General features: G+C 60.0%; 1 protein-coding gene across 5 annotated transcripts in view; it reads left to right on the top strand.

Moving 5' to 3' along the window:
• The first annotated feature begins 808 nt into the window (after positions 1–808).
• Positions 809–21,819, top strand: part of BAIAP2 (BAR/IMD domain containing adaptor protein 2) — a 71,533-nt gene continuing 50,522 nt past the window's right edge. For all 5 annotated transcript variants that reach the window (XM_079903594.1, XM_079903596.1, XM_079903592.1 and 2 more), the window contains exons 1-3: positions 809–1,040; positions 16,253–16,328; positions 17,843–17,929. In XM_079903594.1, coding sequence (XP_079759720.1) covers positions 987–1,040; positions 16,253–16,328; positions 17,843–17,929 — 217 coding nt within the window. In that variant the 5' untranslated portion in view covers positions 809–986. The remainder of the gene's footprint in view (positions 1,041–16,252; positions 16,329–17,842; positions 17,930–21,819) is intronic.

The raw sequence follows: 21,819 nt of genomic DNA, 5'->3' as shown, positions 1-21,819 counted from the left end.
TCCCACAGGATCGTCTCCCCACACCCCCTCCAGAATCTGCCCCCCAAATCCCCACTCCCCAGAGTCCTCTTCTGCAACCCAGGGCCCTCCCCTCTCCAGAATCCCAGCCTCAGGCCCCCCTCAAGATGCACCCCTCACAGGGTCCACCCTTCTCCAGCGTTCTCCCCAGGGTCCTCCCTCCTCCGAGACTTCCTTCAGGGTCCTCCCTCCCCAGAAGGGCTGGCCCGGGGATCGCAGCCACCCAGTGAACTTACCTACTAAAATTCCGGGTCGCGGCCGGACCCCCAGGGCACAGCGGCGGCCTCTCACCATCCTGCACCAAGCCCGTGCGGCAGGCATCCGAGCGCCCAGGGACCCTCCCCTACCCAGCGAGGGCACCCGACCCCGACCGCGTTCGGGGGAGCGGCGCCCAGGACACGGCCACCCCGACTCGCCACTTTGCTGAGTGCCTCCCCCACGCGCGTTCGCGGCCGGCGTGCCCCCCCCCCCGCTTCTGCTCCCTTCTTCCTGCGCCACCCCGCCCCCGCCTCCCCGCCCCCAGCCCGGCTGTCGCCCGGGCCCCCAAGGCTGTTCCCAGGGCCCCAGCCTGAGCCGCGCCTCCGCCTCCTCCCCCGCGATCGACGGCGCCAAGGCCCAATCGCTGCCTGAAGCCGGCCCACAAGCCCCGCCCCTTACCCGCCCCCTTCCCCGGGCTCCGGAACCCGCCAATGGGAAAGGCGTTGCGGGGTCGGGGCCTGTCGGTTGCCTAGCAGCAGCGACTGGGCGGGGGCGCCAGGCCGGGGGCGGAGATCCGGGTGCGGCGGGGGCGAGCACGAGGTGGGCGGGGCCTCAGGGGGCGGGGCCTGATCGGCTATAAAGGCGGACGCCGGCTGGACGCCGCGCTTTTGGTTTGGCTCTGCGTGTTTCGCGTTGGTAGTCGTTGCCGCGTCCGCAGTCGCAGCTGCTTGCGCCCCCGCTCCGGTCAGTGGTGTAACCGGACCAGCACCATGTCGCTCTCTCGGTCGGAGGAGATGCATAGGCTCACGGAAAATGTCTACAAGGTGAGCTCTGCGCCACCCGCGCGCTCGCGCCCGCCCGGGCGGTCCCTGGGCTTTCGGGGGTCGTCCCGGCGCGGCCGCGGGGACCCAGCACCGGCCCGGCATAAGTTGGCGCGGGCGCCCTCGTCCAGACAGCCCCCTGCTGCCCCCGCGCTCCCGGGGGCTGGAGCCCTCGGACCCGAGTGAGGTGGGGGCACGGGCGCGGGCTGCGGTGTCCGGGGTCTGCCGGGGTCCGGGGCCGTGGCTCCTCGTCGCTCTGCGCTCTGTGGTGGTCCCGCCGGGCGCGGTTACGCAAGCCTCGGGCACTTTTTTCTCAACAGGCTTTTCCTTTCCACAACTCCTTCCCGGGCGTCTGTGGACGTGGCCGGGTGGGAGGTCGCGCAGGGGCAGCTTCGATGGGTGGACAGATAATCCGTCATCTTATGTAACCGCGGAGGGAGAAGACTAATTGTGTAGGAGGCTGGCGCGCCCGCCTCTGCTTCTGATGTGTGAGGAGTCGGCTCGCAGCCCCCGGTGCGGAACGCGGGTGTGCCCGCCGGACCCTCGTCGCCCCCGCCCCGGCATGTTTTGCGCCTGTGTGCACGTGGGCAGACACCCGAGTTTCAGTTTCTTAGCATCCATTTTTTCGGTTTGGACCCCCGCCCCCACCAGCACAGACCCAGGCTCCGGTGGCTCAGGGCTGTTCCCGGCAGCATTTCCTCACGGGAGATTCGTTCCTTGGGCGGTCCACGCAGTCCTCTTACAAAACCGTGCTCTGTTTCAAAACTGTGCCTCGGGGTTAAGCGGTGGTCGGGGGCGGGGAGGGGTGGGGGGTTCGGAGTTGGTATTTACGCGGCGGCGGCGGCTGGTTCATGGCGGCGGAGTGGGTTTGCAGCGCGCTGGCAGAGCAACAGTTTCTAATTGTGTTAAACAACTACGCTGTGCCTCTTTAGCCAGCGGCCTGCCAAGCCCTCTTTGCGCGCGGCGGGGGAGGGCGGGGAGAGGCCTCTGGGGGGCCGTTAGCTTTCAGCTGGAGTCCGGCGCGGCTGGAGTCGATCATGGCTGCTAATAAAGGTTTTTAAAGTTGTAGCTAGGTCACCTGGAAGAATCCTGAAGCTGGGTCAGGGTAGACTAAGTCAGTTCTGAAGCCATGTTAGAGGTGCTGGTAAACAGGAGACTGACGAAGAAGCAGCACGTAAAAGGAACAGCTCTTGGGGGTTTTATATTTGTCTCACGTAGAGTCGGTGGCATAGGTTTTTGGTTGTGTTGCTCTGTAAATGCTCTCAGGGGAGGGAGGTTTATTAAATTATTAGTCATTAGTTCTATTTCGACTTGCTCATTATTGCAGGGGGTAGAAGAGAAATGCCTGGCTTGGAGGTTTTTTTCCCCTGTTTTCCCTGCTTCTGCACTGAAACCACCAAACAGGAACTTTAATGGCGAGAACTAGGAGGGAGTGTGTGGCGTGGCTTTGCTCTGGAGAATCCCATGATCAGCCTTAATAAAACACTTAAAACCGAGCAGTCAGGCGTGTTGTTCCAGCTGAGCAGCTTCTGGATGGAGCTATGATTTGTCTGTAGGTCTGAAGTGAAATCTGTCGGCAGGATGGTGGCAGAAAACGGTTAGGATCCCAGCTTTGGGGGGTTGGGGCACACGTTCAACAGGCTAGTTTGCGGTCTGTGCTCGGCGGGTCAGCTGATGACTGAGCTCCCACGGGAAGGTGTGGCTGAGACCAAGGACTTTCACGTTGGACACATCGGAAAGTGGGTGTCCACAGGCTGGGCACCTCACACACTCCTGGCTGGTGACGGCTGCAGAGCCCGTGGGCAGGTCGGTTTGTGGGCGGTGCTCCCCTGCCACTCTGCGACCTGACTGGTGGGTTTTTGGTCCGGTGCTTTTACTGTTTGTGGTTTGTCACTGGGAGCTCGGGTTCTGCAGCAGAGCCAGGACAGGTTGGGCAGCTTCAGCACACTGGCTGGGCAGAGACCAGGCCACCTGAGGCGCAGTCAGGATACAGCCAAAGCCACTGTGTGTGGACCCAGGCTGGTCCGGCTGGTCCTCTGCTCTGTCCAGGGACGCTGCTGCCTCTGTGCCTGGGTTGGCAACTTGTGGGAGAGTGGCTGAGATGTGGCCCTGCTTAGTGTCACCCCAAGCTGCAGCTCAGCTGTTTGTTTTGGCCCCTGTGTCTTATCAGCTGCAGTTCTAAGTGGTGTTTGTCTTGTCAGAGAAGGGAACGGTGGGGACGCTTGTCCTTGGCCTTGCTGATTAAAAATGCGAGACTAAAATGTACAGTTTTGATTCTCTTCCCTGGAAGAAGCCCTAGCGCCGGATTTAATCTCTCTCCCTGTGGCCCGGTTCCCGTGGGAGCTGTGTCCTCGGGGAATTTCATGGAAGATGAAGGGGCGAGAAATGGAATGGTTTCCAGACATCTGCTGAGAGCTCACCCTCAGACCGCGGGTGCAGGGACAGGGACTGAAGCCCTCTGGGGACTCCCTGGGCTGGGCCCCTCAGGGGATGGGGGTGCAGGCAGCAGAGCCTGGAGCCCAGGACTTGGCTCTCAGGCAGCCCTGGGTAATTGCCTGGGGTGAGGAACAGAGTTGCGGGGTGGGGGTGGGGAGTCTGCTGCTCAGGATTAAGCCCAAATTGCAGCTCTCTTGGGAGAGGCCGCCAAGCATCCCCTTGTGCTGGAGAGAGAGGGCCTTCTTTAACAGCTGACCCTAGACCCCGGCTTCAGGAGAGTGACTGTCAGGTTCGTGTATTTCTCTCGGTCCTGTATCTCAAGAGAAGCCCTGGCTCCAGGCACCCTAATGACCTGGGAGGGGGGCGGCTCTGGCACCTTTTGTAGGAACAGCACCACGGGTCTCCGTCCTGTCCTGAGGATGTGGGAAGGTGGGGGACAGCCTGAGGAGAAGGATGTCTCTGGGAAAGCGTCAGGCATGGCTCTTCAGGGTGTCGTGGGCCTTGGGCCTTGGTCACCAGAGGCCGTCCAGTGGTCCTCACTCTGCAGCTGTGTGGGGAAGCTGGCCTGGCCTTGCGTACCCGCCCTGCGAAGGCTGCTGTGGCCAGCAGGTTCCTGCAGCCGGAGTCGGTCAGGTTTGCCACCATTGGTGCAAGGTGGTGGGCGTCAGCACTGGCAGGAGAGACCCCACCTGGTAGGTGAGAGCCCACTGCTGGCCAGGCCTTGCCCGCCACCCTCCTCCAGGTGGGAGCAGAGGGAAGCACGAGGGCCCAGGTCCTCTACTGCTGACCCTAGACCCCCTTCCACTGCTCAGCAGTCACAGCAAACTGTTGGCCGCCATCAGAAGCCTGGCGCCTAGAGTGGACAGAGCTGCGCCAGCTCCCCATTGGGGATGGTGAAGTGCTGCTCTGACAGGCGCTTCCTTGGCAACAGAAACGGCTGCTGGGGAGCAGCCCTGAGGGCTGTGTGTGTGCATGTGAGTGTGTGCTTGTGTGAGCAGGAACATGTGTGCACATGTGTGTATGTGCAGACGTGTGTGAGCTCGAGCACATGCATGCAGGTGCCTGCTGGTATATTCACAAGTCTGTCCAAGTGAGCACGTGTGTGCCTGAGTGCACGCATGTGCGTGCATGTGGTGCTTTGTTTTGCTTTAAAGGTGACTCGAGTGCCGCATTGGGGTAGAATCTTCTCATAAAAAGAGGAGCCTGATGTCCCTGAGTGGACTCAGAGCTGCCCTTCCATGGAGCGCGCTATGTGGTACCCACTCTTTCCACCACCAGCGCAGCAGCAGTACTGCGCCTTCCATCCCTTCTGGAGTAGCCAGGGCAGTTTCTTTGTCGCACTGATCTCTGGGCAACTGGCTTCAGCAGCTGCTTGTGCCCAGGTCACGTCCCTGAGGTTGCTGCTGGACATTGCCGAAGTTTGCTGATGGTCATGAGGTGGCTTGGTGCCTGGGGTGTGGTGGCTCTGCAGAGTTCCTCACTGGGCCAGGAGTGTTTTGCCTGCGCTGCCATCCCTATTGGTCTCTCCTGGAGAACGTGTCTTTTGTTGGGGAGGCTGCTCGGGACAGACCATGTGCTCTTGAGGCTCTGGGTACTGGTCCAGGGCCCTCGGGGCATCAGTGGGGAGGGCCATGGGAGGTGCTGTGGAAGCTGCATGCTTGTTGCCACCTTGTTTTAGGCCAGAGCTCCTCTAGGCCTGAGAGCCAGCAGGTCCGTCCACCTCCCTCCCTCCCTCCCCTCCCTCTTCGGCACAGGTGGTGCTGGCTGGGCTGCCCAGGTTTTGGGGCCTTTCAGGGGAGGACAGGCCATTGAACAGAGGGCCCCGTCCCCTCTGGGCAGGAAGGCAGGCTGGCAGGGAGTCCGAGGCCCTCCTGGCACTCCCCCCCCAGTTTGCAGGTCTGGGTCCTGCTCAGGGGAGCCCTGCACAGGACTGAATGTGTGGCAGGCAGGGCTGGCCTTGTCACTCGGCGGTCCCCACTCAGGCTTGCGTGGCCCCCGGGACAGGCGCTGCCTGGGCTGCCCTCCAAGGGCAGGCACACCTGAGCAGTGATCTGGTGGGGGGCTCCCTGGGGCACTGGCTGGCTGGCTCCCGTCCTCCTTCCTCAACCCTCAAGTGCACCGGGCCAGGGCCCACCCCATGAGGCCTTCCTGGCCACTGTGTTCGGGCAGTTTCCCATGAGGCCTCAGAGTGGAGAGGCTGTCCTCATTACGGTGCAGGCCTGTGCCCGCTGAACACGCTGCACCGGCGTGCCCGGTGGGGCTGTCAGCACTCTGCTACTGTCTGCTGCCTGCGGCCGTGGCAATTACAGGCAGGTGTGGACTGTGCCTGCCCTGTACTTCCCCCACCCCCCAGCTCTGATTCATTTGGGCCCTGATTGTGCTGCACAGCTGTGAGATGACTCAAGGGGACCCAACCAGAGGGTGCAGGGTGCACGAGGGTATGCACCCATTTCCCCCACCAGGTGGGTTCCCAAGGGCTCCAGCCAGCGGGCCTGGGAGGAGGTTGGCACCCAGGCTTCTCTTATTGGAGAAGATCCTTTTGTCCCTACCTGACGTGCTCCCGAGCAACAAGGTGTGGTGACTCAGGACCCACATGGCCCCTGACTGTGGGGACCCTGGCCTGGAAGGGTGGCCAGCACATGTGTGTCAGTGCTTGGGAATGGATGGACCTCGTTTCTGATTCTGGGGCTCTCGCTTTGCTCACTGTGACCATCTCTGTCGTGAGTCTGCTCTCTTAGCTGTTTGCTCCACAAGCAGTGGCCCAGGACCCCCGCAAGTTCTGAAGGTGGTGCCAGGCTCCTGTCCCCACGCAGAGTTCCTTTTTCTCAGGGCCTGAAGGCAAGCCAGGGTGTTAGCCAGAAGCACCTGGTCCTGCCATGTCCTGGGGGCCCAAGGGGTCAGTTGGTGTGAAGGCAGGGCCTGATGGGAGTCCTGTCTCTAAGAGGTGACCTTGGAAACCTCAGGAGCAGGCAGGGGATCTGCACCTGCGAGTGAGCATGCAGTGGGTGTCAGCAGGACCCCTTTCTGTCTGTCAAGGGGCGGTGGGGTGGCAGGTTGGCCCCTCCAGCTGCCTTTGGCCCCTCCTCCCAACTTTCACCGCAGGAGCCATCCTCTGCCTTGGAGGTCTTGTCTGGTGCTCTGCTCCTGCAGCGAGCACAATGACCAGGATGGCCCCAGGTCCCTGCAGGCTCCCCTTGCAGCTCCAGTGCCTGTCTGGGGCCTGGTGGAGCCAGTCCTGACGCCCTGGGCTGTGAGTTGAGCATCCCGAGGGCCTCCTGCAGACCCTCGGGGCGTGTGCGTGAGAGAGGGACCCGCTTCCTTGGGTCACGAGTACCCTGTGCCGTAAGGGGCTGGGAGAGGTTGTACACCGCAAGGAGGAATCAGGGCCAACAGCGGGAACAGCGTGCTTTTTTTCTTGCTTGGGATATTTATTTTCTAGTTATGAAAACAGTTCTTTTAGAATTACTTGGACAGGTTTTTTAAAAGTCATATGTCAAAGGCACATGACATAGGGCTTCCCTGGTGGCACAGTGGTTAAGAATCCGCCTGCCAATGCAGGGGACACGGGTTCAAGCCCTGGTCCGGGAAGGTCCCACATGCCGCGGAGCAGCTAAGCCCATGCGCCACAACTACTGAGCTCGTGCTCTAGAGCCTGTGAGCCACAACTGCTGAAGCCCGCACACCTAGAGCCCATGCTCCTCAACAAGAGAAGGCACTGCAATGAAGAGAAAAAGAAAAAGAGAAAGCCCGCGCCCAGCAACGAAGACCCAATGCAGCCAAAAATAAAATAAAATAAATTAATAAATTAAAAAATAATAATAAAGACATGAGATTAATTGGTAGAGTTTTCCTAAAACCTCTTCGGATTCAGAGTCTGACTCTTCGGAGCTTTGTTTCAGCTCACAGTCATCAGGGTCAGGGTGTCGCCTGGGCCTCACCTCTGGCCATCCAGGTGTTGGAGAAATGGGGGCTTTCCTGAGCACAGCTGTGGGCTTTTCTTCCAAGCCCTCAAACCCTTGTTCTGCCACTTTCGTTTGCTGGCATTTTGTTTCTTGACCAAAGAAGGTTTCCCCACGACAGCCAGGATCTCTGTTCCTTCTTACTCGCTAAGTGGTCTGTAGATGCAATGTCCCCGCTTGCCCCTGCCCAGCGGTGCCAGGAACAGTCACCAAGCAGCCCTGTGCCGGGTGACGACACACGTGTAACAGGTTGTGAAACGTGCTGGGATTTCACAGGTGTCTGTGCTGTGAAAGAAATCGACATCCTGACGTTGGAATGGGGGTGGGAGCTTTGTGGAGGAGGGGCTGTGCCCCCCACCTCTGGGAGCTAGAATTCCATCCAGCAGGGCGTTTGCATCTCTGGGAGCCAAGCGTGGGCAGAGCTGACCTGCTGAGCCAGAGTGGCCTGGCTGCTTCCAGCGGGGCTATTAAAAGAAGGGGGTGTGGTAGAGCCTGCATTGGTGCTGATGTGCCCCAGGTGGAGGGGACCGGGGGTCCCTCCACACCCACTGCCCCTCTGAACCCACTGTGGGGCAAGTCAAGCCCCTCTGCCCTAGCCAGCACCTTGGCAGAAGCAGTTGTCGTCCACACCTCTATTTATTCCCTCCTGCCCTTCCCACGGAAGGCACATCCTTTGCAATCCAGGGACTAGTGGTTCCCAGGCTGTGGCCAGTCCTGCCCTTGGGGATCCAGGGCCTTGCTGGCCACAGACAGGGAGGCAGCCAGGGGCTACAGTCAAGCCCCGGCAGGAGACCTGATTTCAGGCTTCTTGCACAGGCCCCCCTGGGCAGGGGACCATGAAGTTGGGTGAAGAGGCTGGACCGTCTCACGCTCTCATTCTGGCTCTGCGCTGTGGGAGGTGCCGTGGCCGCCTGGGCTTTGCAGTTGGCTGGTAATCCTGAATCATCGTGAAGAACCTTCAGTGGGTTGCTCGGTCCAGGCACCATGCTGGGAGTAGTGTGTGTGCCTCATTTATCTCTAAACCTGCTTCACGAGGGGCCCTGGGTGTCCCAGCGGGTGGGGGAGGCTCAGAGCCATGAAGCAGCACATCGCAGCCCGTCCCGGGTGCCCGGCTGAGCCAGAGCCTGCTTGAGCTGGGCCCTGTGGCTTCAATCCTGCTTCTCTGTTTTTCCATTTGGGAGCCCTGAGGGCTTCGGGCGAGGGTTTTTAGCTTCTGTGCCACCACTTTCTCATTCGTGATTAGCTGGAACCAGAGAACCCTTCCTGGCCGCGGGGAGCATCAGGAAAGTGGTGGCTATGGTTGGTAGCTTTCAGGATGGAAAGTTCTTGGAGGAGCTGGAAGTCCGTGGAGAGGGCAGGGAGGCCCAGCCAAGGCCTCTGTTGCTGCCGTCTGATTTCCTGGGTGCTGAGTGGCCTGTGTACCCACCGGCATGACAGCCTCCCCAGCTGGCTCGTCCCACCCGGCGGAGGGCGGCAGGAGGAGAGGCAGCTCCAGAGTGTTCCGGGGTGTGTCCCTGCTTGCTCATCGAGGCTCCTCGTCCAGCGGGGAGCCCAGCCCTGTGAAACTCGGGTCAGAGCCTTGTCGGGGACAAGGACAGGTCAGCGGCCCTAGAATGTTCTAACCAGTTGAGCAGTAACCAGATGATAAGAGAAGTGATGGTTGGGCCTTCATAGGGCGAGTGGGGATCGGCCCAGCGACTGGGTCTGCTCGGGCAGCCAAACAGAGCGCCACGGGTGCTTGAACAGCAGAGAGGTGTGTCTCATCTGAGGCCTGGAGGCCAGGGTCCAGGTGTGGGCAGGGTGGTTCCTCCTGTGGTCTCTCTCCTGGGCATGTGCAGGCCACCTTCTGCCTGTGTCCTCACATGGTCTTCCCTCTAAGTGTTGTGTCCTGATCTTTTCTTAGAAGGACACCAGTCCTATGGGAGTGGGGCGCACCCAGATGACCTCGTTTTACCTTGATTGTCTCTGTAAAGGCTCCCTGCAAAAACAGTCACCAATGAGGTGCTGGGGTTAGGCCTAACACGTGAATTCTTAGGGGACGAATTCAGTCCCTGACACCCAGCAGCCGTAAGGCCCCCACCTCAAGGTGCAGTGGGCTGGTATGTGGGGGACCACGTGCCCTGGGGCAGGGCTGAGAAGTCAGGCAGGTGTGGCAGGGCCTGGATGCTGGAAGGCGTCTGCGGCCTTGCAGCGTCCTGCTCCTCTGAAGTCGGGACTGGCCGGATGTGCCTCTGGATAGGAAGGAAGTGGCCGGGCTGGTGGGGCCCGCGTGTGGACCCTGCTGCGCGGCTCCTGGTCTGAGGGGGAGGCTCTCCCAGTGGCACAGACCCCACCCAGCACTCACTGGCCCCTTCTCCAAACTGAGCCCACTTGTGGCTTCCTGCCCCCAAGACCTATTCCAGGAGGGGTCAGTCGGGTTGGGGGCACCTGAGGATCCAGGTCCTGAGGGAGAGCAGGGGTGGGAGGCGGGTGTCCACAGCCCCAGGAATCGGTGATGGTGCTCGGTCCCTGAACGTGGGCCTCTGGGGCTGTGGGAGCTTGGCTGCCCCTTCCTCACCTTGCATCACCTATGCCCATCCCCTGCAGGGGCCCAGAAAGTTCCCGCCCTCAGATCAGGACCGGGAGAGTTGGCCAGAATTTTGTCTTTTTCCTGGTGTCGCCCACCCCGTGGCTCAGGGCCTCCTGGGCCCCCTGCCTCAGGGCCGTAGGGGTGACGGGAAGGGGTACCCGCCCCCCCCCTTGGTCCCTCCTCATGGGAGGCCGCCATGCTCCCTGGTGTCACTCTGGGCTCCATGCCAAAGACATAAGTTGTCACTTTATTCTAATGTTGGCAGCTTCCCCAGAAGCTGGCGGAGGCCGAGAACCAACGTTTCGCTGCAGGGCCGCTTGTCAGCCTCTCACGCCCCGGGGCGACCCTTTGGCCGGGCTGCCAGGCCAGCTGGAGCGCCCCCCCCAGCATGAGGGCCAGCTCGGCTGCCCCCCAGGCCTCTCCTCTGGCTCCCAAAAGAGCCAGCTGTGCTCCACCGCCTACCCCTCTCTCGGCGGCAGGGGACTGTCCTGGGCAGCATGGGTGCCTTGATTCCTGATGCTGGGTCCTGCTGCAAATGCTCTTTTGTGCACCCTTCTTGAGAGGCTGTGGTGAGCTTGGCCTCTCTGTGCACTGGTGGGACCCTGGCCCTTGTCCCCGCTGGAGGTGGTTGGGCTGAGAACATGCATGCCTGGGGGCGGGGGAGGGGTGCTCTTGTGGTCTGTGGGGGGCTCATGGCCCATGGGGGGCGTCTCATGGAGGACGTGGGGAGGGGGGCCTAGTGCTGTTAAAGTGAAATCAGCTGGAGTTGATCCCTGCTTGGTTTGTTCTTGTTCGTTCGGGGGACTTTTCTGCAGCCACCACCAGCTTTGACTGTCCTGTCCTCACCTCACAGGCCATTTCATTCTGGAAGCTGCTGCGTCCACTCACTTTGTCAAGTGCAGACCCATTGTTATCTTCTCTCTGGCTGTAACCAAGAGAGATCCAGCGCAAGTTCTGCCTCCTCCAGGAAGCCCTCCCAGCACTCACTGAACTCCAGTTGGTTTTCTTCCCTTAAGAATGGTCCCCAGGACAGATGTTCCAGTTAATATAGGGGAGCAGAGGCAGGAGTCATGCAGAGCTGCAGTGTGAGCTGGGCCCTCTGTCCAGAGCCTCAGGTAGTCGGTGCTCCTGTGGAGGGCAGTTACAGCAGGCAAGGACAGCCTCCCTTGAAGGACGGCTGCCACCTTCCCCTGGCAGTGCCTGGACAGTGGCCCCGCGTTGGATGTGGGTTGTTGGCTGCAAAGCTGGCGCCTGCTCTTCCTGCCACAGAGGTGGGATGAGAGGACAGGTGGTCAGGGGTAGTCAGGCACCAGGCCCCCCCCTCAGATGACCAGGTATCCTGGCATCAGCCCTTGCCCTTGCTCTGACGTTGCTGGAACGTGGCTTGTGAGGGAGCCCAGGGCAGGCGGAGTTGCTGTGTGGCACCTGGTCCTGTCCTGCCTGCCTCGGTGACCTGTCCAGAGAGCACTGAGGCCCGTGTGGAGAAAGGGACAAGCTGGGCTGTGCAGCCAGCCTGTAGTCGAAGCCGGGACTGGCTCCACCAGGACCCAGAAGGCTGGCTCTTAGCCTCCCCGAGCCTCTCTCCATCCGTCTGTAAAATGGACAGTGGCGCCCCCCACCATTCCAGTGAAGATTCGGGGTGATGGGGTGTAAGGCCGCCCCTCCCCAGATGGCAGATAGAGCCCAGCGAGGTCTCATCCCCTGAGTTTGTTATAACAGGCGTCGACTGTGTAGGGAGGATGCAGCCTGGCTTGGCCACGACACGCGTGCACACCCATACATGCACACATACGCACGTGTGCACTGGACGCAGGCAGACACCCCACCCTGCCTTCCTTGACTGCAGGAGGGCAGGAGGGGAAGCAGGAGGCACGTCACTTCCCTGTGTCAGCAGAGAAACTTTGCTCTTTGTGGCAGCCCTGCCAGGAAAGTGCTGGAGGGGGGCTGTCGCCAGGAACCAGAGCCGTGAGGGATAAATAGAATTCCCGCGCTGGCGAGTGGCAGACCCTGGGCGCGGGCGTGGGAGCAACTGGAGCACAGTCCCTGGACAGAGCCCCCTCTCTCCTTGCGACCCCAAATTGGGGATAGGGGCGTCCTGCTGCCCCTTGTCCTCACTGGCCAGGCAGACCCGTGATCCAGGTCACTCAAAATGGGCGTCACTGTGCAGACGCTGGGCTGCCCAGGAGCCGGCCAGGCAGGAAGTCCTCTGCGCTCACAGCTGCTGGGGTGCTGACACCACCGCCCCTGCAGCCAGGCCCGGCCCCTCCCATCGGCTCCCTGGACATGCAGGGCTGGAGGCCCGGGGTGGGGGTGGGCGGGCCAGCCCTACCGTGGAGATTTGGTTTAAGGCCTGGATTCCTGGGACTGCAGGGGTGGCAGGGACATCCAGTGTGGGGACATCTCGGCAAGAGGGCCACCATGAACCGCGCCTGAGCTTGCAAGAGTCTCCGGCAGAGATCCCTCCTCTCCCTGACCTTTCTGGGGCGCTTGTGTGGTGGGGTGGCAGGGAGCCCTTGTGGCAGCCCAGCTTCCTGAGGGCACCTCGTAGGCACTGAGCCAACCAAGGAGTGATAGAAGGTGCTGAGCGCAGTGCTTGGCCCACGCCCCCTGCAAGGGGGTCGCACACACAGTCGCCACATGCCACGGCATGGCGTTTGAAGGGATTTGGTTTCATCTGCGTAGCACAGGTGTCAAGTTTGGAGAAGGTGCTGGTCACTGCCCACGTTGTCGGGTCTCTGTCCCGGCTGCGGAAAAGCGGTCTCAGGATGCAGAGCCTCTCCCAGGCCCTTGAGTTTCACGACAGGCGTTTCACGACAGAGGTGTGTGCGGGGAGGCCGCCCTCCTGGCCTGGCCTTCGTTTGCACACACCCTTTGGCGTCGATAAGGAAATGCATTCCCTTCCCTTTGGGAAGTAAACAGGTCTCCCTCTTCCCGCCCTCCGTGGGAGGACGTCTTGGGGTTTGCATCTCAGTTCCCTCCATTGCTCCAGTAAAGAGTCCCATGGAAAGACACCATCGTTCCATCACTTCTGAAAAAGTATCATGGGGCGGGTAATGTGTAGCAGAGCCCCACGGCCTCCTCGCCATGGCAACCGTGCCTCTGTTGGCTTCCGGCTTCCCCTCCCAGGGCCCCCTGGTGCGTGGAGGGGCTGCGCAGGCCCCTAGTTAGGGGAGCGCTCACTTGCAGTGGGCGTGGCAGGGCCCCACTCCAGGCTTCTGATGGTGGGTTTGGGCGCATCATGGGCCTAGCACGGCCCCCTGGGTCCAAATGCCTCTGCCTGAGCCCTAGGATAGCAGTGGACTCAGGCTCTGAGAGGCCCCCAGTGTCGGGGGCCCCCTCCCACAGAGAAATCCCCTGCAGAGAGGATCCCCCACCAGAGGGGCTAGGCCCTTTTTGGGCCACCGGGGTCCCTCCTGACGAGGTCGTCTTGGACCTGGCTGGTCTCTGGTGGTCGCGGTTCTAGGAGATCGGTGACCTGGTGGATGGGAGCCCGCTCTCTGGCCAGGGCAGCATCTGTGAGGAGCAGGGAGGAAGAATAGCTTTTGGCCAGGGAAGGAGGGCCCCCCTGGGACACCAGCCCCACAGCATTTATGCCTCTGCCACTGCCTCCAGGCAGGCGAGTCAGCGGCACCTGTGTGACCCGGCAGTGCCCTGGCCAGGTGTCCTGGCCGACACCCCAGCACCCCTCCTGCCCTGCCCCTCGCTCCCACATTCCTCGTGCCTGAGCTCAGCAGCTGTGCTAAGGAAGCGAAACCTGGCGGCTGTCCCCGTGTGTCACTGGGCGGCCGTGGGTGGGCTGCCGAGGTGACCCTCTTTGTTGGCCTGGGTGGCTGCTGGCCTATTTCCTGCTGTCATTGAGGATGTTTGGGGCTCTAGGGAGGGAGCTGTGGAGCTTCCTCTCCTGCCCCCGGGATGGGTGGGGGCTGCAGTCCTAGAGCTCTGCAGCCCAGGTCTGCCCTCACATATTCCCACCCTAGGGCCTTTTTCAGCCCTGTGCCCATCGCTGCAGCGAGAAATGCATCTTACACTGAAATGCTGTACACACGCGCGAGCACATGCACAGATGTGCATGTGCATGTCTGGAACACCAGAATCGGGGACAGAAGCCACCCTTACTGGGTCTATACCCTGCTTTCGGTCCATTTCCTTTGAGCAGACACATCCGCCCTCCAGTGCTTTTCTGCCCCGACACAGGTCTGGGTGGCGCTGAGCAGCGAGGCTGAGGGCTCAGCCAGCCTGTGCGTGTACCCTTGGCAGACAGCCCCACACTGAATTCCCCTCCGCGCCCTGCCCGGACGCCAGTCCCTCGTCTGCTGCCTGTTACGTGACATCCCTGCCCTGACTGCTGGGCACTCCTCAGACTGGATGCATCCAGACTTGGGTTCCCCCCTGCAGAGTCGTCCCCAGACCACTGAGCTTCGTACTGCCCCCTGACCCCATCCCACATTGCAGTGGAGCCAGCTCTCTGATCCACCTTCACATCTTAGGTTTCTGTGCAGCTCTGAGGGGTCTCCCGCGTCTGTGCGGTCTCAGCTACAACCTGGGCTCCCTGGAGCAGTCAGGGGTACATTTCCTTTTGAAATGTAGTTGGATCGACCCTCGGCTTCCTGTCAGGGAAAGCAGGTGTCCCTGCCACGGGCTGCGAGGCAGTAGGTTTGGGCCATTAACTGCACACTTCCTGCCTCTTCTTACCTCCCGCCACCCTTTACCCTGCTCCTGGCATCCTGTCCCTGACACCAGCAGGCCCTGGCCTTGGGGCCTTTGCATGCCCCTGCCTGCAGCCCTCCTCTCTCGACGACATGCTTCTCTCCCCTGCTGTCCCCTGAGCCGTGTCCTGCTGTCTCGTTCTCCAGGTACGGGGTCCTGCCCGGTGTGTGAGGTGGGCCTGCCTTCCCTCTCGGGACTTTGTCCCATGGGGTCACTGCTGCGTCCCCCTGTGTGCCTCAGCCCCGGTGCAGCACGTGGCAGGTGCCCTCGCCTTTGTCGTGTCCAGAAAGGAAGGTGCACCTGCTCTCTGGACTCAGGCATGTGTCAGGTGTATCTCCTTCCCAGGTTCCCTGCACGGCGTAGAGCAGGTGGGCACCCAGCCCCGGGTGTTAGGAGGTGGTGGCTCAGGCTCGGGGTCTCATCACCCTTGGGCACAGGTCTCTGTTCCTCTTTGTGCTGACACTCCAGGCTGCTCCTCAGGGTGGGCGACAGAAGTAGTGGGTTTTTCTGGAGCCCAGATCCCACAGCCCTTCTCGGAATCCATTGTCGGTCCTGCTGGCTGAGGGCCCGGAACAGGGATAGAAGGGTGTTACCTGGGGCTGGGGCTGCCTTTGGCCTGTTGGCCGGGATGGGGCGGGCACTGCCTCTGTTCATGCAGAAGCACCTGGGGCTCTGCGGTCTGCCCACGGGGCCAGGCAACTTTCCCTCCCTGGTGACGTTTCTCTCTTACCCTGCGGAAAGATCAGACACATATCACGATAATTGACCCGAAGATGTAGGATGTGGCCGAGGTGGGGTTCTCCTTAGAAGCTCCTTGCAGTGTTCTCGCTGGCTGGGGTTGGCACCCAACCATCAGGGTACATTACCCAGTAGCGCTCACGTTTGGCTGTTGTTTGTGTGTGCCTGTTTTTATGCCTTGTAATTAAAACATTTATTTGGCCTTCGCAGTGAAAATCTAATTTCTTCAGTCTAAGGACTAGTGGTATTGGCACCAAGACTTGAGTCCATCAGGCGAGCGGATCCAGAGCCTGCTGGATTATTCATCGTGTGGTGTTTGCAGTCAGGCTGTGCATTGCTCTAATCAGAGCTGACGTTTCGTAATTGATGTGTTGAATGAAGATCGTGGTGGGAGGGGGCTCCAGGCAGCGATGAACCCTTTGTGTGTGGCCTGCGGAGGGACCTTCCTCGCTGACTCAGCCCTGCCAGACGGGGTAATGGCACCTCAGCGCAGCATATCTGAGCGCCGGATGTATGTCGGGTACTGCCCCACGTGTCATACGCATGCTCACTTGTTTAATCTGCAAGGCCCCTATGGAGCAGGTTCTGTTCTTTCCCCCATCGTACAGGTGTCAAAACTGAGGCTTGGGAAGGTCATTTGCCCAAGGACATTCAACAGGGGCAGAGCTGGGATTTGGACCCGGGGCCCGGCCATGGCTTCGTGGTCTTGACCCCGCATGTGATGCTTGTGGGATTTTCCCCTCGCCGTTCAGGCCCCCAAGCCGCCGGGTGCCTTGCCTCTGATGCCGTTCCCTGCTCTCTTCCAGACCATCATGGAGCAGTTCAACCCCAGCCTGCGGAACTTCATCGCCATGGGCAAGAACTACGAGAAGGCGCTGGCAGGTGAGGCTGACGTCCCTGGCCCGCGGGTGCGAGTGAGGACATCTCAGTAGGTGGACAGCTCCTGGGGCCTGATTAGGGAGGGACTGCGGTGTTTCCAGAAGCACACCGTGGCAGAGTGAAGGTGTAGGTGCTGCACCACGGAGGGCCATGATGTTTAGCGCACACTGTGGACATGGGGCCAAAAGTGGCAGGATGGTTCCAACCCTGGAGCTGGGGGGATCGGCCTGCACATTTCAGGCCGATGGTGGTTCCTTTCCTGAAAGCATCACCCAAGGACATCTTACCCCCGGGGGTTTTCTCTCAGAGTGACGTAACTTCATTCTCAGCTGCCCAGCGTCGATGGCCTAGGGTGAATCCGTCAAGGCCCGGCCTGGGGTCTCCCACTCACGTGCCCCAGCCCTTGGACATGAGGCACAGGCCTCCTTCCAGGCTCCTCCACCCCCACCTGGGCCCCCAACAAAGTTCTGTGGAGGGGGGGCCTGGAGGTGTCCTCCCTTCCCCATCTTCCTGGACTGCCCCATAGGACAGAGCCCCTCAGCTGCCCTCGGCCGCCCCAAGGCCAGGCCTGGGCCCGCTAGGCTTTCCTTTCATCTCTTTGAAGGAGCCCACCCTGCCCGGCAGCAGACGCGCTCCAGCTGCTGGGGTGCGGAGCCCGCACGCACTTCCAGACTGCAGAGCAAATTGCGTGTGCTTAATTGAAAACTACCTAAATAAAATGTGATCAAGTGTCCAGTAATAAGTCCCTAACTGGGTTCTGGAGAAAACGGATTAGAAATAGTAATTATGCTGCTGGCGGGTGCTCCCCATGGTCCTGCTCCAGAGGCGCCCTCGTCCTCCTTCCAGCGTGAAGTGCAGCTGGGGGGGCTCTTCTGATGAAGGAGTTTGTGGGCACACCCGGGGTCTTGAAGGGTCTCCGAGTTCTTGGAGGAAGCTCCATCCCAGGCAGTGGGCAGCGGGCACCAGGTGTGGTCCCAGGAAGTCAGCAGGCCCGGCGCTTCCCGTGCCAGTCCCTTGCGAAGTCAGGTTAGAGCAGAAGTTGCCCTGGGAAGTGGTGTGAGTCCCCCGGCTCCGTCCCGGTGGTGCTGCCTTTAGCCCACTTTGAGCGTGTGACTCACTCCCACTTACTTGCTCTCTCTGAGACCACAGACGGGGACAGAGTCCTCAACCCAGGTTGGCTGGGGGGGTCTTCCTGCCGACCTACTTTGCAAGTCTCCTGCCTGGGGTTGGTGTTTGTCTCGTCAAGACACCAGGCCTTGTGGTCAGGATGGCACACTGCGATTTGACTTGAAAAGCTCTGGACCCAAGCGGTACACTGTGCTCTTACACAGAGAAGGAGCTCTCAGGATTGGAACGAGAGAACATCAACAAGAAACGGGCTTAGGTCCTGCCGGGGCTGGAGCCTGCTGGGCACAGGGGAGGCGGCTGACTGCCAGGCAGGCAGGATCGCCGAGTAGGTGCTGCGGGTGTTGCTACTTCCCAGCGAGGGAAGTGACTGCCCCTTCCTCTTCTCTCAGGTGTGACGTATGCTGCCAAAGGCTATTTCGATGCCCTGGTGAAGATGGGCGAGCTGGCTAGCGAGAGCCAGGGCTCCAAAGAACTCGGTAAGACCCCTAAATGTGGCAGAGACCCCGGAAGTCCCTGAAGTCGTTGGATGTCCCCATGCCGATCTGGGACCCCGCCCTGTCCTGTGTCTGGTCCTTTGATTTGGGATCAAGTTTTCCCTGTCCAACAAGGGAAGACTTCCTAAAATGGCAGTTCCCTTGGAGCTGGCGAGGACTGTGGGGCACACACCCTGCTGAGAATGGGGCGCACCGGGCGGCTCCAGGTCCCCTGAGAAGCACGGTGTGGGGATGAGGAGACAGGCAGATCCACGTTTACGGGGGTGTTTGTGGCAAAACTTGAATGGTCGGCATAGGGGAGCCATGTGAAAAGTTGGACTCAGATGATGGTCTTTAATGGTGTGGGGAAAGGTTCTTGGTATAAAAATGAGCCAAAAAGGAAAAAAAAAAATGAGCAAAAAAGGATGCAAACCCATAGCATGGTGTGACCAGATTTTGTAAAAATACACTGGGGGCCGTTTGTCTCATAACACAGGAGGAGACCCCAGAAGCTCAGCAGGTAGAATTCCTGGGATGGGTTGTCTTCTTTATGCTTTTACTGGGTTTTGCACATTCCCAGCATGAGCTCACGTTACTTTTATAGTCGGGGCACACAGTGTGAAATGGCAAGAGCTGTGGGCTCCCTTGGAGAGGCTCTCGGTTGTTGGCAGGTTGGAGGGTGTTTGTTTTCTCTGTGTGTCCATTAATTCCAGCTCCCAGAGGTGCCTCTGTCTTATCTATGGTGCGGCCTTTAGCAGAGGCTGCCCGCTCTCGCCCGCAGCACCGCCCTTCAAACTTTTCACACCGCCCTACCCCGTAAGTCAGGCCTGCCCACTGCCGGGCTTTGTGGTGCCCTCTGCTGCTCCCTGTTTGAGGACACGGTGGCCCAGCTGGCCCTGCCGTCCCGGCCCTGGGTCCACACCTTCCCCAGCAGGCCTGCCAGGTGTGTGTGCTGTGTGTCGTGACTGCCACCCCGGCAGAGCAACAGTGGCGTCCGGGTTTTCCTGAGAACAGAGAACAGTGTAAAAGCCAGACACAACTATGGGACCTTCCTGGGCTGGGAGCAGGGGCAGGCGACCATGTGCAGGCGAGGCTGGGCGGAATGAGTGACCAGGGCTGGACTCCTCATGTGGGCTGGGCTCTGCTCACCTGGATGTGGGCCTTTCTTCAGTGTCTACAGAGCTGGCTGGTGTCCGGCTCTGTGGCTCTAGAGGGAAACCTGCTGGCCTCTTGGGGATGCTCAGCTGACCTGCCCTGGGCAGCCCCGTGAGGACATGGAGGCCGGGGTGCTGTGGTCAGGCCTGCGGGCTCGGCCTGGCTGGTGACGTGTTGGATGTTTGGGCAGATGGAGGCCTGGACCCCTTTGTGATCAGCGATGGCCGTGAACCAACCGACTCTGAGCTCAGAGGCCACGCATGGGCCCCGCCCAGCACTCCTGGGCATCCCGGCTGCGACTCCTGCAGCCACTGTCTGGACCCCTTGGAAGAAAGTTGGGTGTTGTGTGTGATCCTGTGTGTTTATACACGGCTCCTGTCTGTGAAAGGGGCGCTTTCCTATCGTGGTTAATCGTGGTGGCCTTCTCCCCGCAGTCACACACACGTGTGGAAGGGGAGGGTCTGTCCACGGGGAGATCGGGTCCCACGTGGCCCCATAGTGAGGGTGGGCATGTGCGAAACCGCAGTGAGATTCCCGTGGGCAGAGTCCTTGGGAGTTGTTGCTACAGCAGGCCCCGTGAGCAGGACAGCAGGCAGACTTCTGCTGTGGAGTCCGCACATGGAAGGGGCGGGCGGGGGGTTGGAACATCCCTCCACCCACCACTCTAGGAGCTGTCTGGGCTCCGGCCTGAATCAGGGAGCTTCTGGTTTACTTGTGGGTTTTTGAACTCTCTCCAGGGGCTTTTGGGGCTTTGTGCATCTGCGGAGGTGGCTGGTGAGGACTCTGTTTCCTCTACTCCCAACGGTTCTGACACCAGATGTGGGTTTTCCTGCACCAGCCAGCCCTCCAGTTTCTGAGGACCCCAGCTGGGCGTCCCATAGTTCAGCTCACTTCTGACACCATCTACCCAGGGTCAGTGCAGACCCACAGGGTAAGGGCCCCATCCCGAGGGACTGCCCCCCACCCCATAGGCTGGCACAAGTCATGGGTCCCCAGTTCACCACAACTCTGTCCAATTTGGCTACAAATCGGGTTCCCACCACTCCCTCCTCAGACCTGGTAGTTTGCTGGAGCGGCTCACGGGACTCGGGGAGGCTTACTTCAGAGTCCCAGTTTGTTGTAAAGGGTATAACGAAGGACCCAGGTGAACGGCCGGAGGAAGGGCTGCACAGGGCAAGGTCTGGGAGGGTGCCGAGCGCAGGAGCTTCTGTCCGCGTGGAGTCGGGGTGCCCCACCCTCCCAGTCCATGGCTGTGTCCATCACCCTGGAAGCTCTCTGAACGCAGTGGTTTAAGGGTTTCCAGGCATGAACGATTGTTGGCTCCGTCTCCAGCCCCTCTCCCAGAGGATGGGGGTGGGGCCCAAAGTGCCACTTCTAGCCCTGGCTCGGTCTTTCTGGTGACCACCCCCATCCAGGAGCCCACCCAGAGTTGCCTCATTAGAACAAAGGATGCTGCTATCACCAGGAGATAACAAGGGATTAGGAGCTCTGTTCCAGGAACGGGGGCAGAGACCAGTGTGCCTTTCTTCTCAGGTCACTGTCAGCCCTGCTCTGGGAACTGAATTTTTTCTTTTGGCGACAGCTTTACTGAGATGTAATTCACATGCCATACAACTCAGCACTGAAAGTGTACAATTCACTGGTTTCTGATGTATTCACAGAGTTCTGCAACCATCACCATATCTAGTTCCCAAACTTTTCCTCACCCGCAAAATGTAAGCCGTCCCCATTAGCAGTCCCTCCCCCTCCCCCAGCCCCTGGAAGCCACTGATCTGCTCTCTGTGTCTGTGGCTTTACCTGCTCTGGATGTTTCGTATGGATGGAAGCGTGCACTGACCCATTGTGACCGTTTGTGTCCAGCTTCTTTCAGTTAACATGTGTCTTCGAGGTGCATCCACGTTGTAGCGTGTCGGCTCCATTCTTTTTATAGCTGAATAATATTCCATTGTGTGGATTCCATTCCCCAGTTGATGAACATCTGGGCTGTTTCCATGTTTTGACCAGTTTCCATAGCACTGGTGTCAGCAGTCGGCACAAGTGTCTGTGTGGACACTTCATGTATGCCTGGGAGGGGAACTACTGAGTCACACGGTTGGAGTTGAATTTATATTAAAGCAGCACACACCCTGGTTTAAAAATAAGTCTCCCTGCCCCCCACGTGCCGAGGCCCTCTTCTCAGCCCTGCATGTCGTCTGCCTGTGTTTGCTTCCATACATGTAAACAGGCAGGTTTGTGCTGCTGTTTTTCATGTTTTTGTTTTTTTTTTTAATTTTTCGGCTATGCCGTGCGGCATGCGGGATCTTAGTTCCCCGACCAGGGAGGAAACCTGCACCCCGTGCGGTGGAAGCACGGAGTCTTAACCACTGGACCGCCAGGGAAGTCCCTGTGCTGTTCTTTTTAATTTTGGACATTATTTAATTAATGTTTTTCTAGGAGATTTGGATTTAGCATTTTTATACCACTTCTCACCCCACCCAATAGAACGATGACAACTTTTGCTTAAATCGGTGTCCAGTATAGCCTTTGTGCGGTGCTGGCGGGAATACTCAGCTCAGACAGAGCAGTCTGACTGCAGTGCAGCGGACTGCACGTCTGAAGTGGAAGCATGATGAGATGGACATGCGTGCACACCTGCCTAGGTAGTACACACCTGCCCAGCTAGCAAATGGCCCTGTCACCCCCAGCATTTCCTGGGGCCCCCCAGAAAACCTCATGCCTTTCTCCCTCCGTGCCCCCCA

This window comes from Stenella coeruleoalba (genome assembly GCF_951394435.1).
Source record: "Stenella coeruleoalba genome assembly, chromosome: 19".
NCBI classification, from domain to species: domain Eukaryota; kingdom Metazoa; phylum Chordata; class Mammalia; order Artiodactyla; family Delphinidae; genus Stenella; species Stenella coeruleoalba.
The sequence above is the reverse complement of the archived record's forward strand: the minus strand, read 5'-3'. Positions and strand labels throughout refer to the sequence as shown.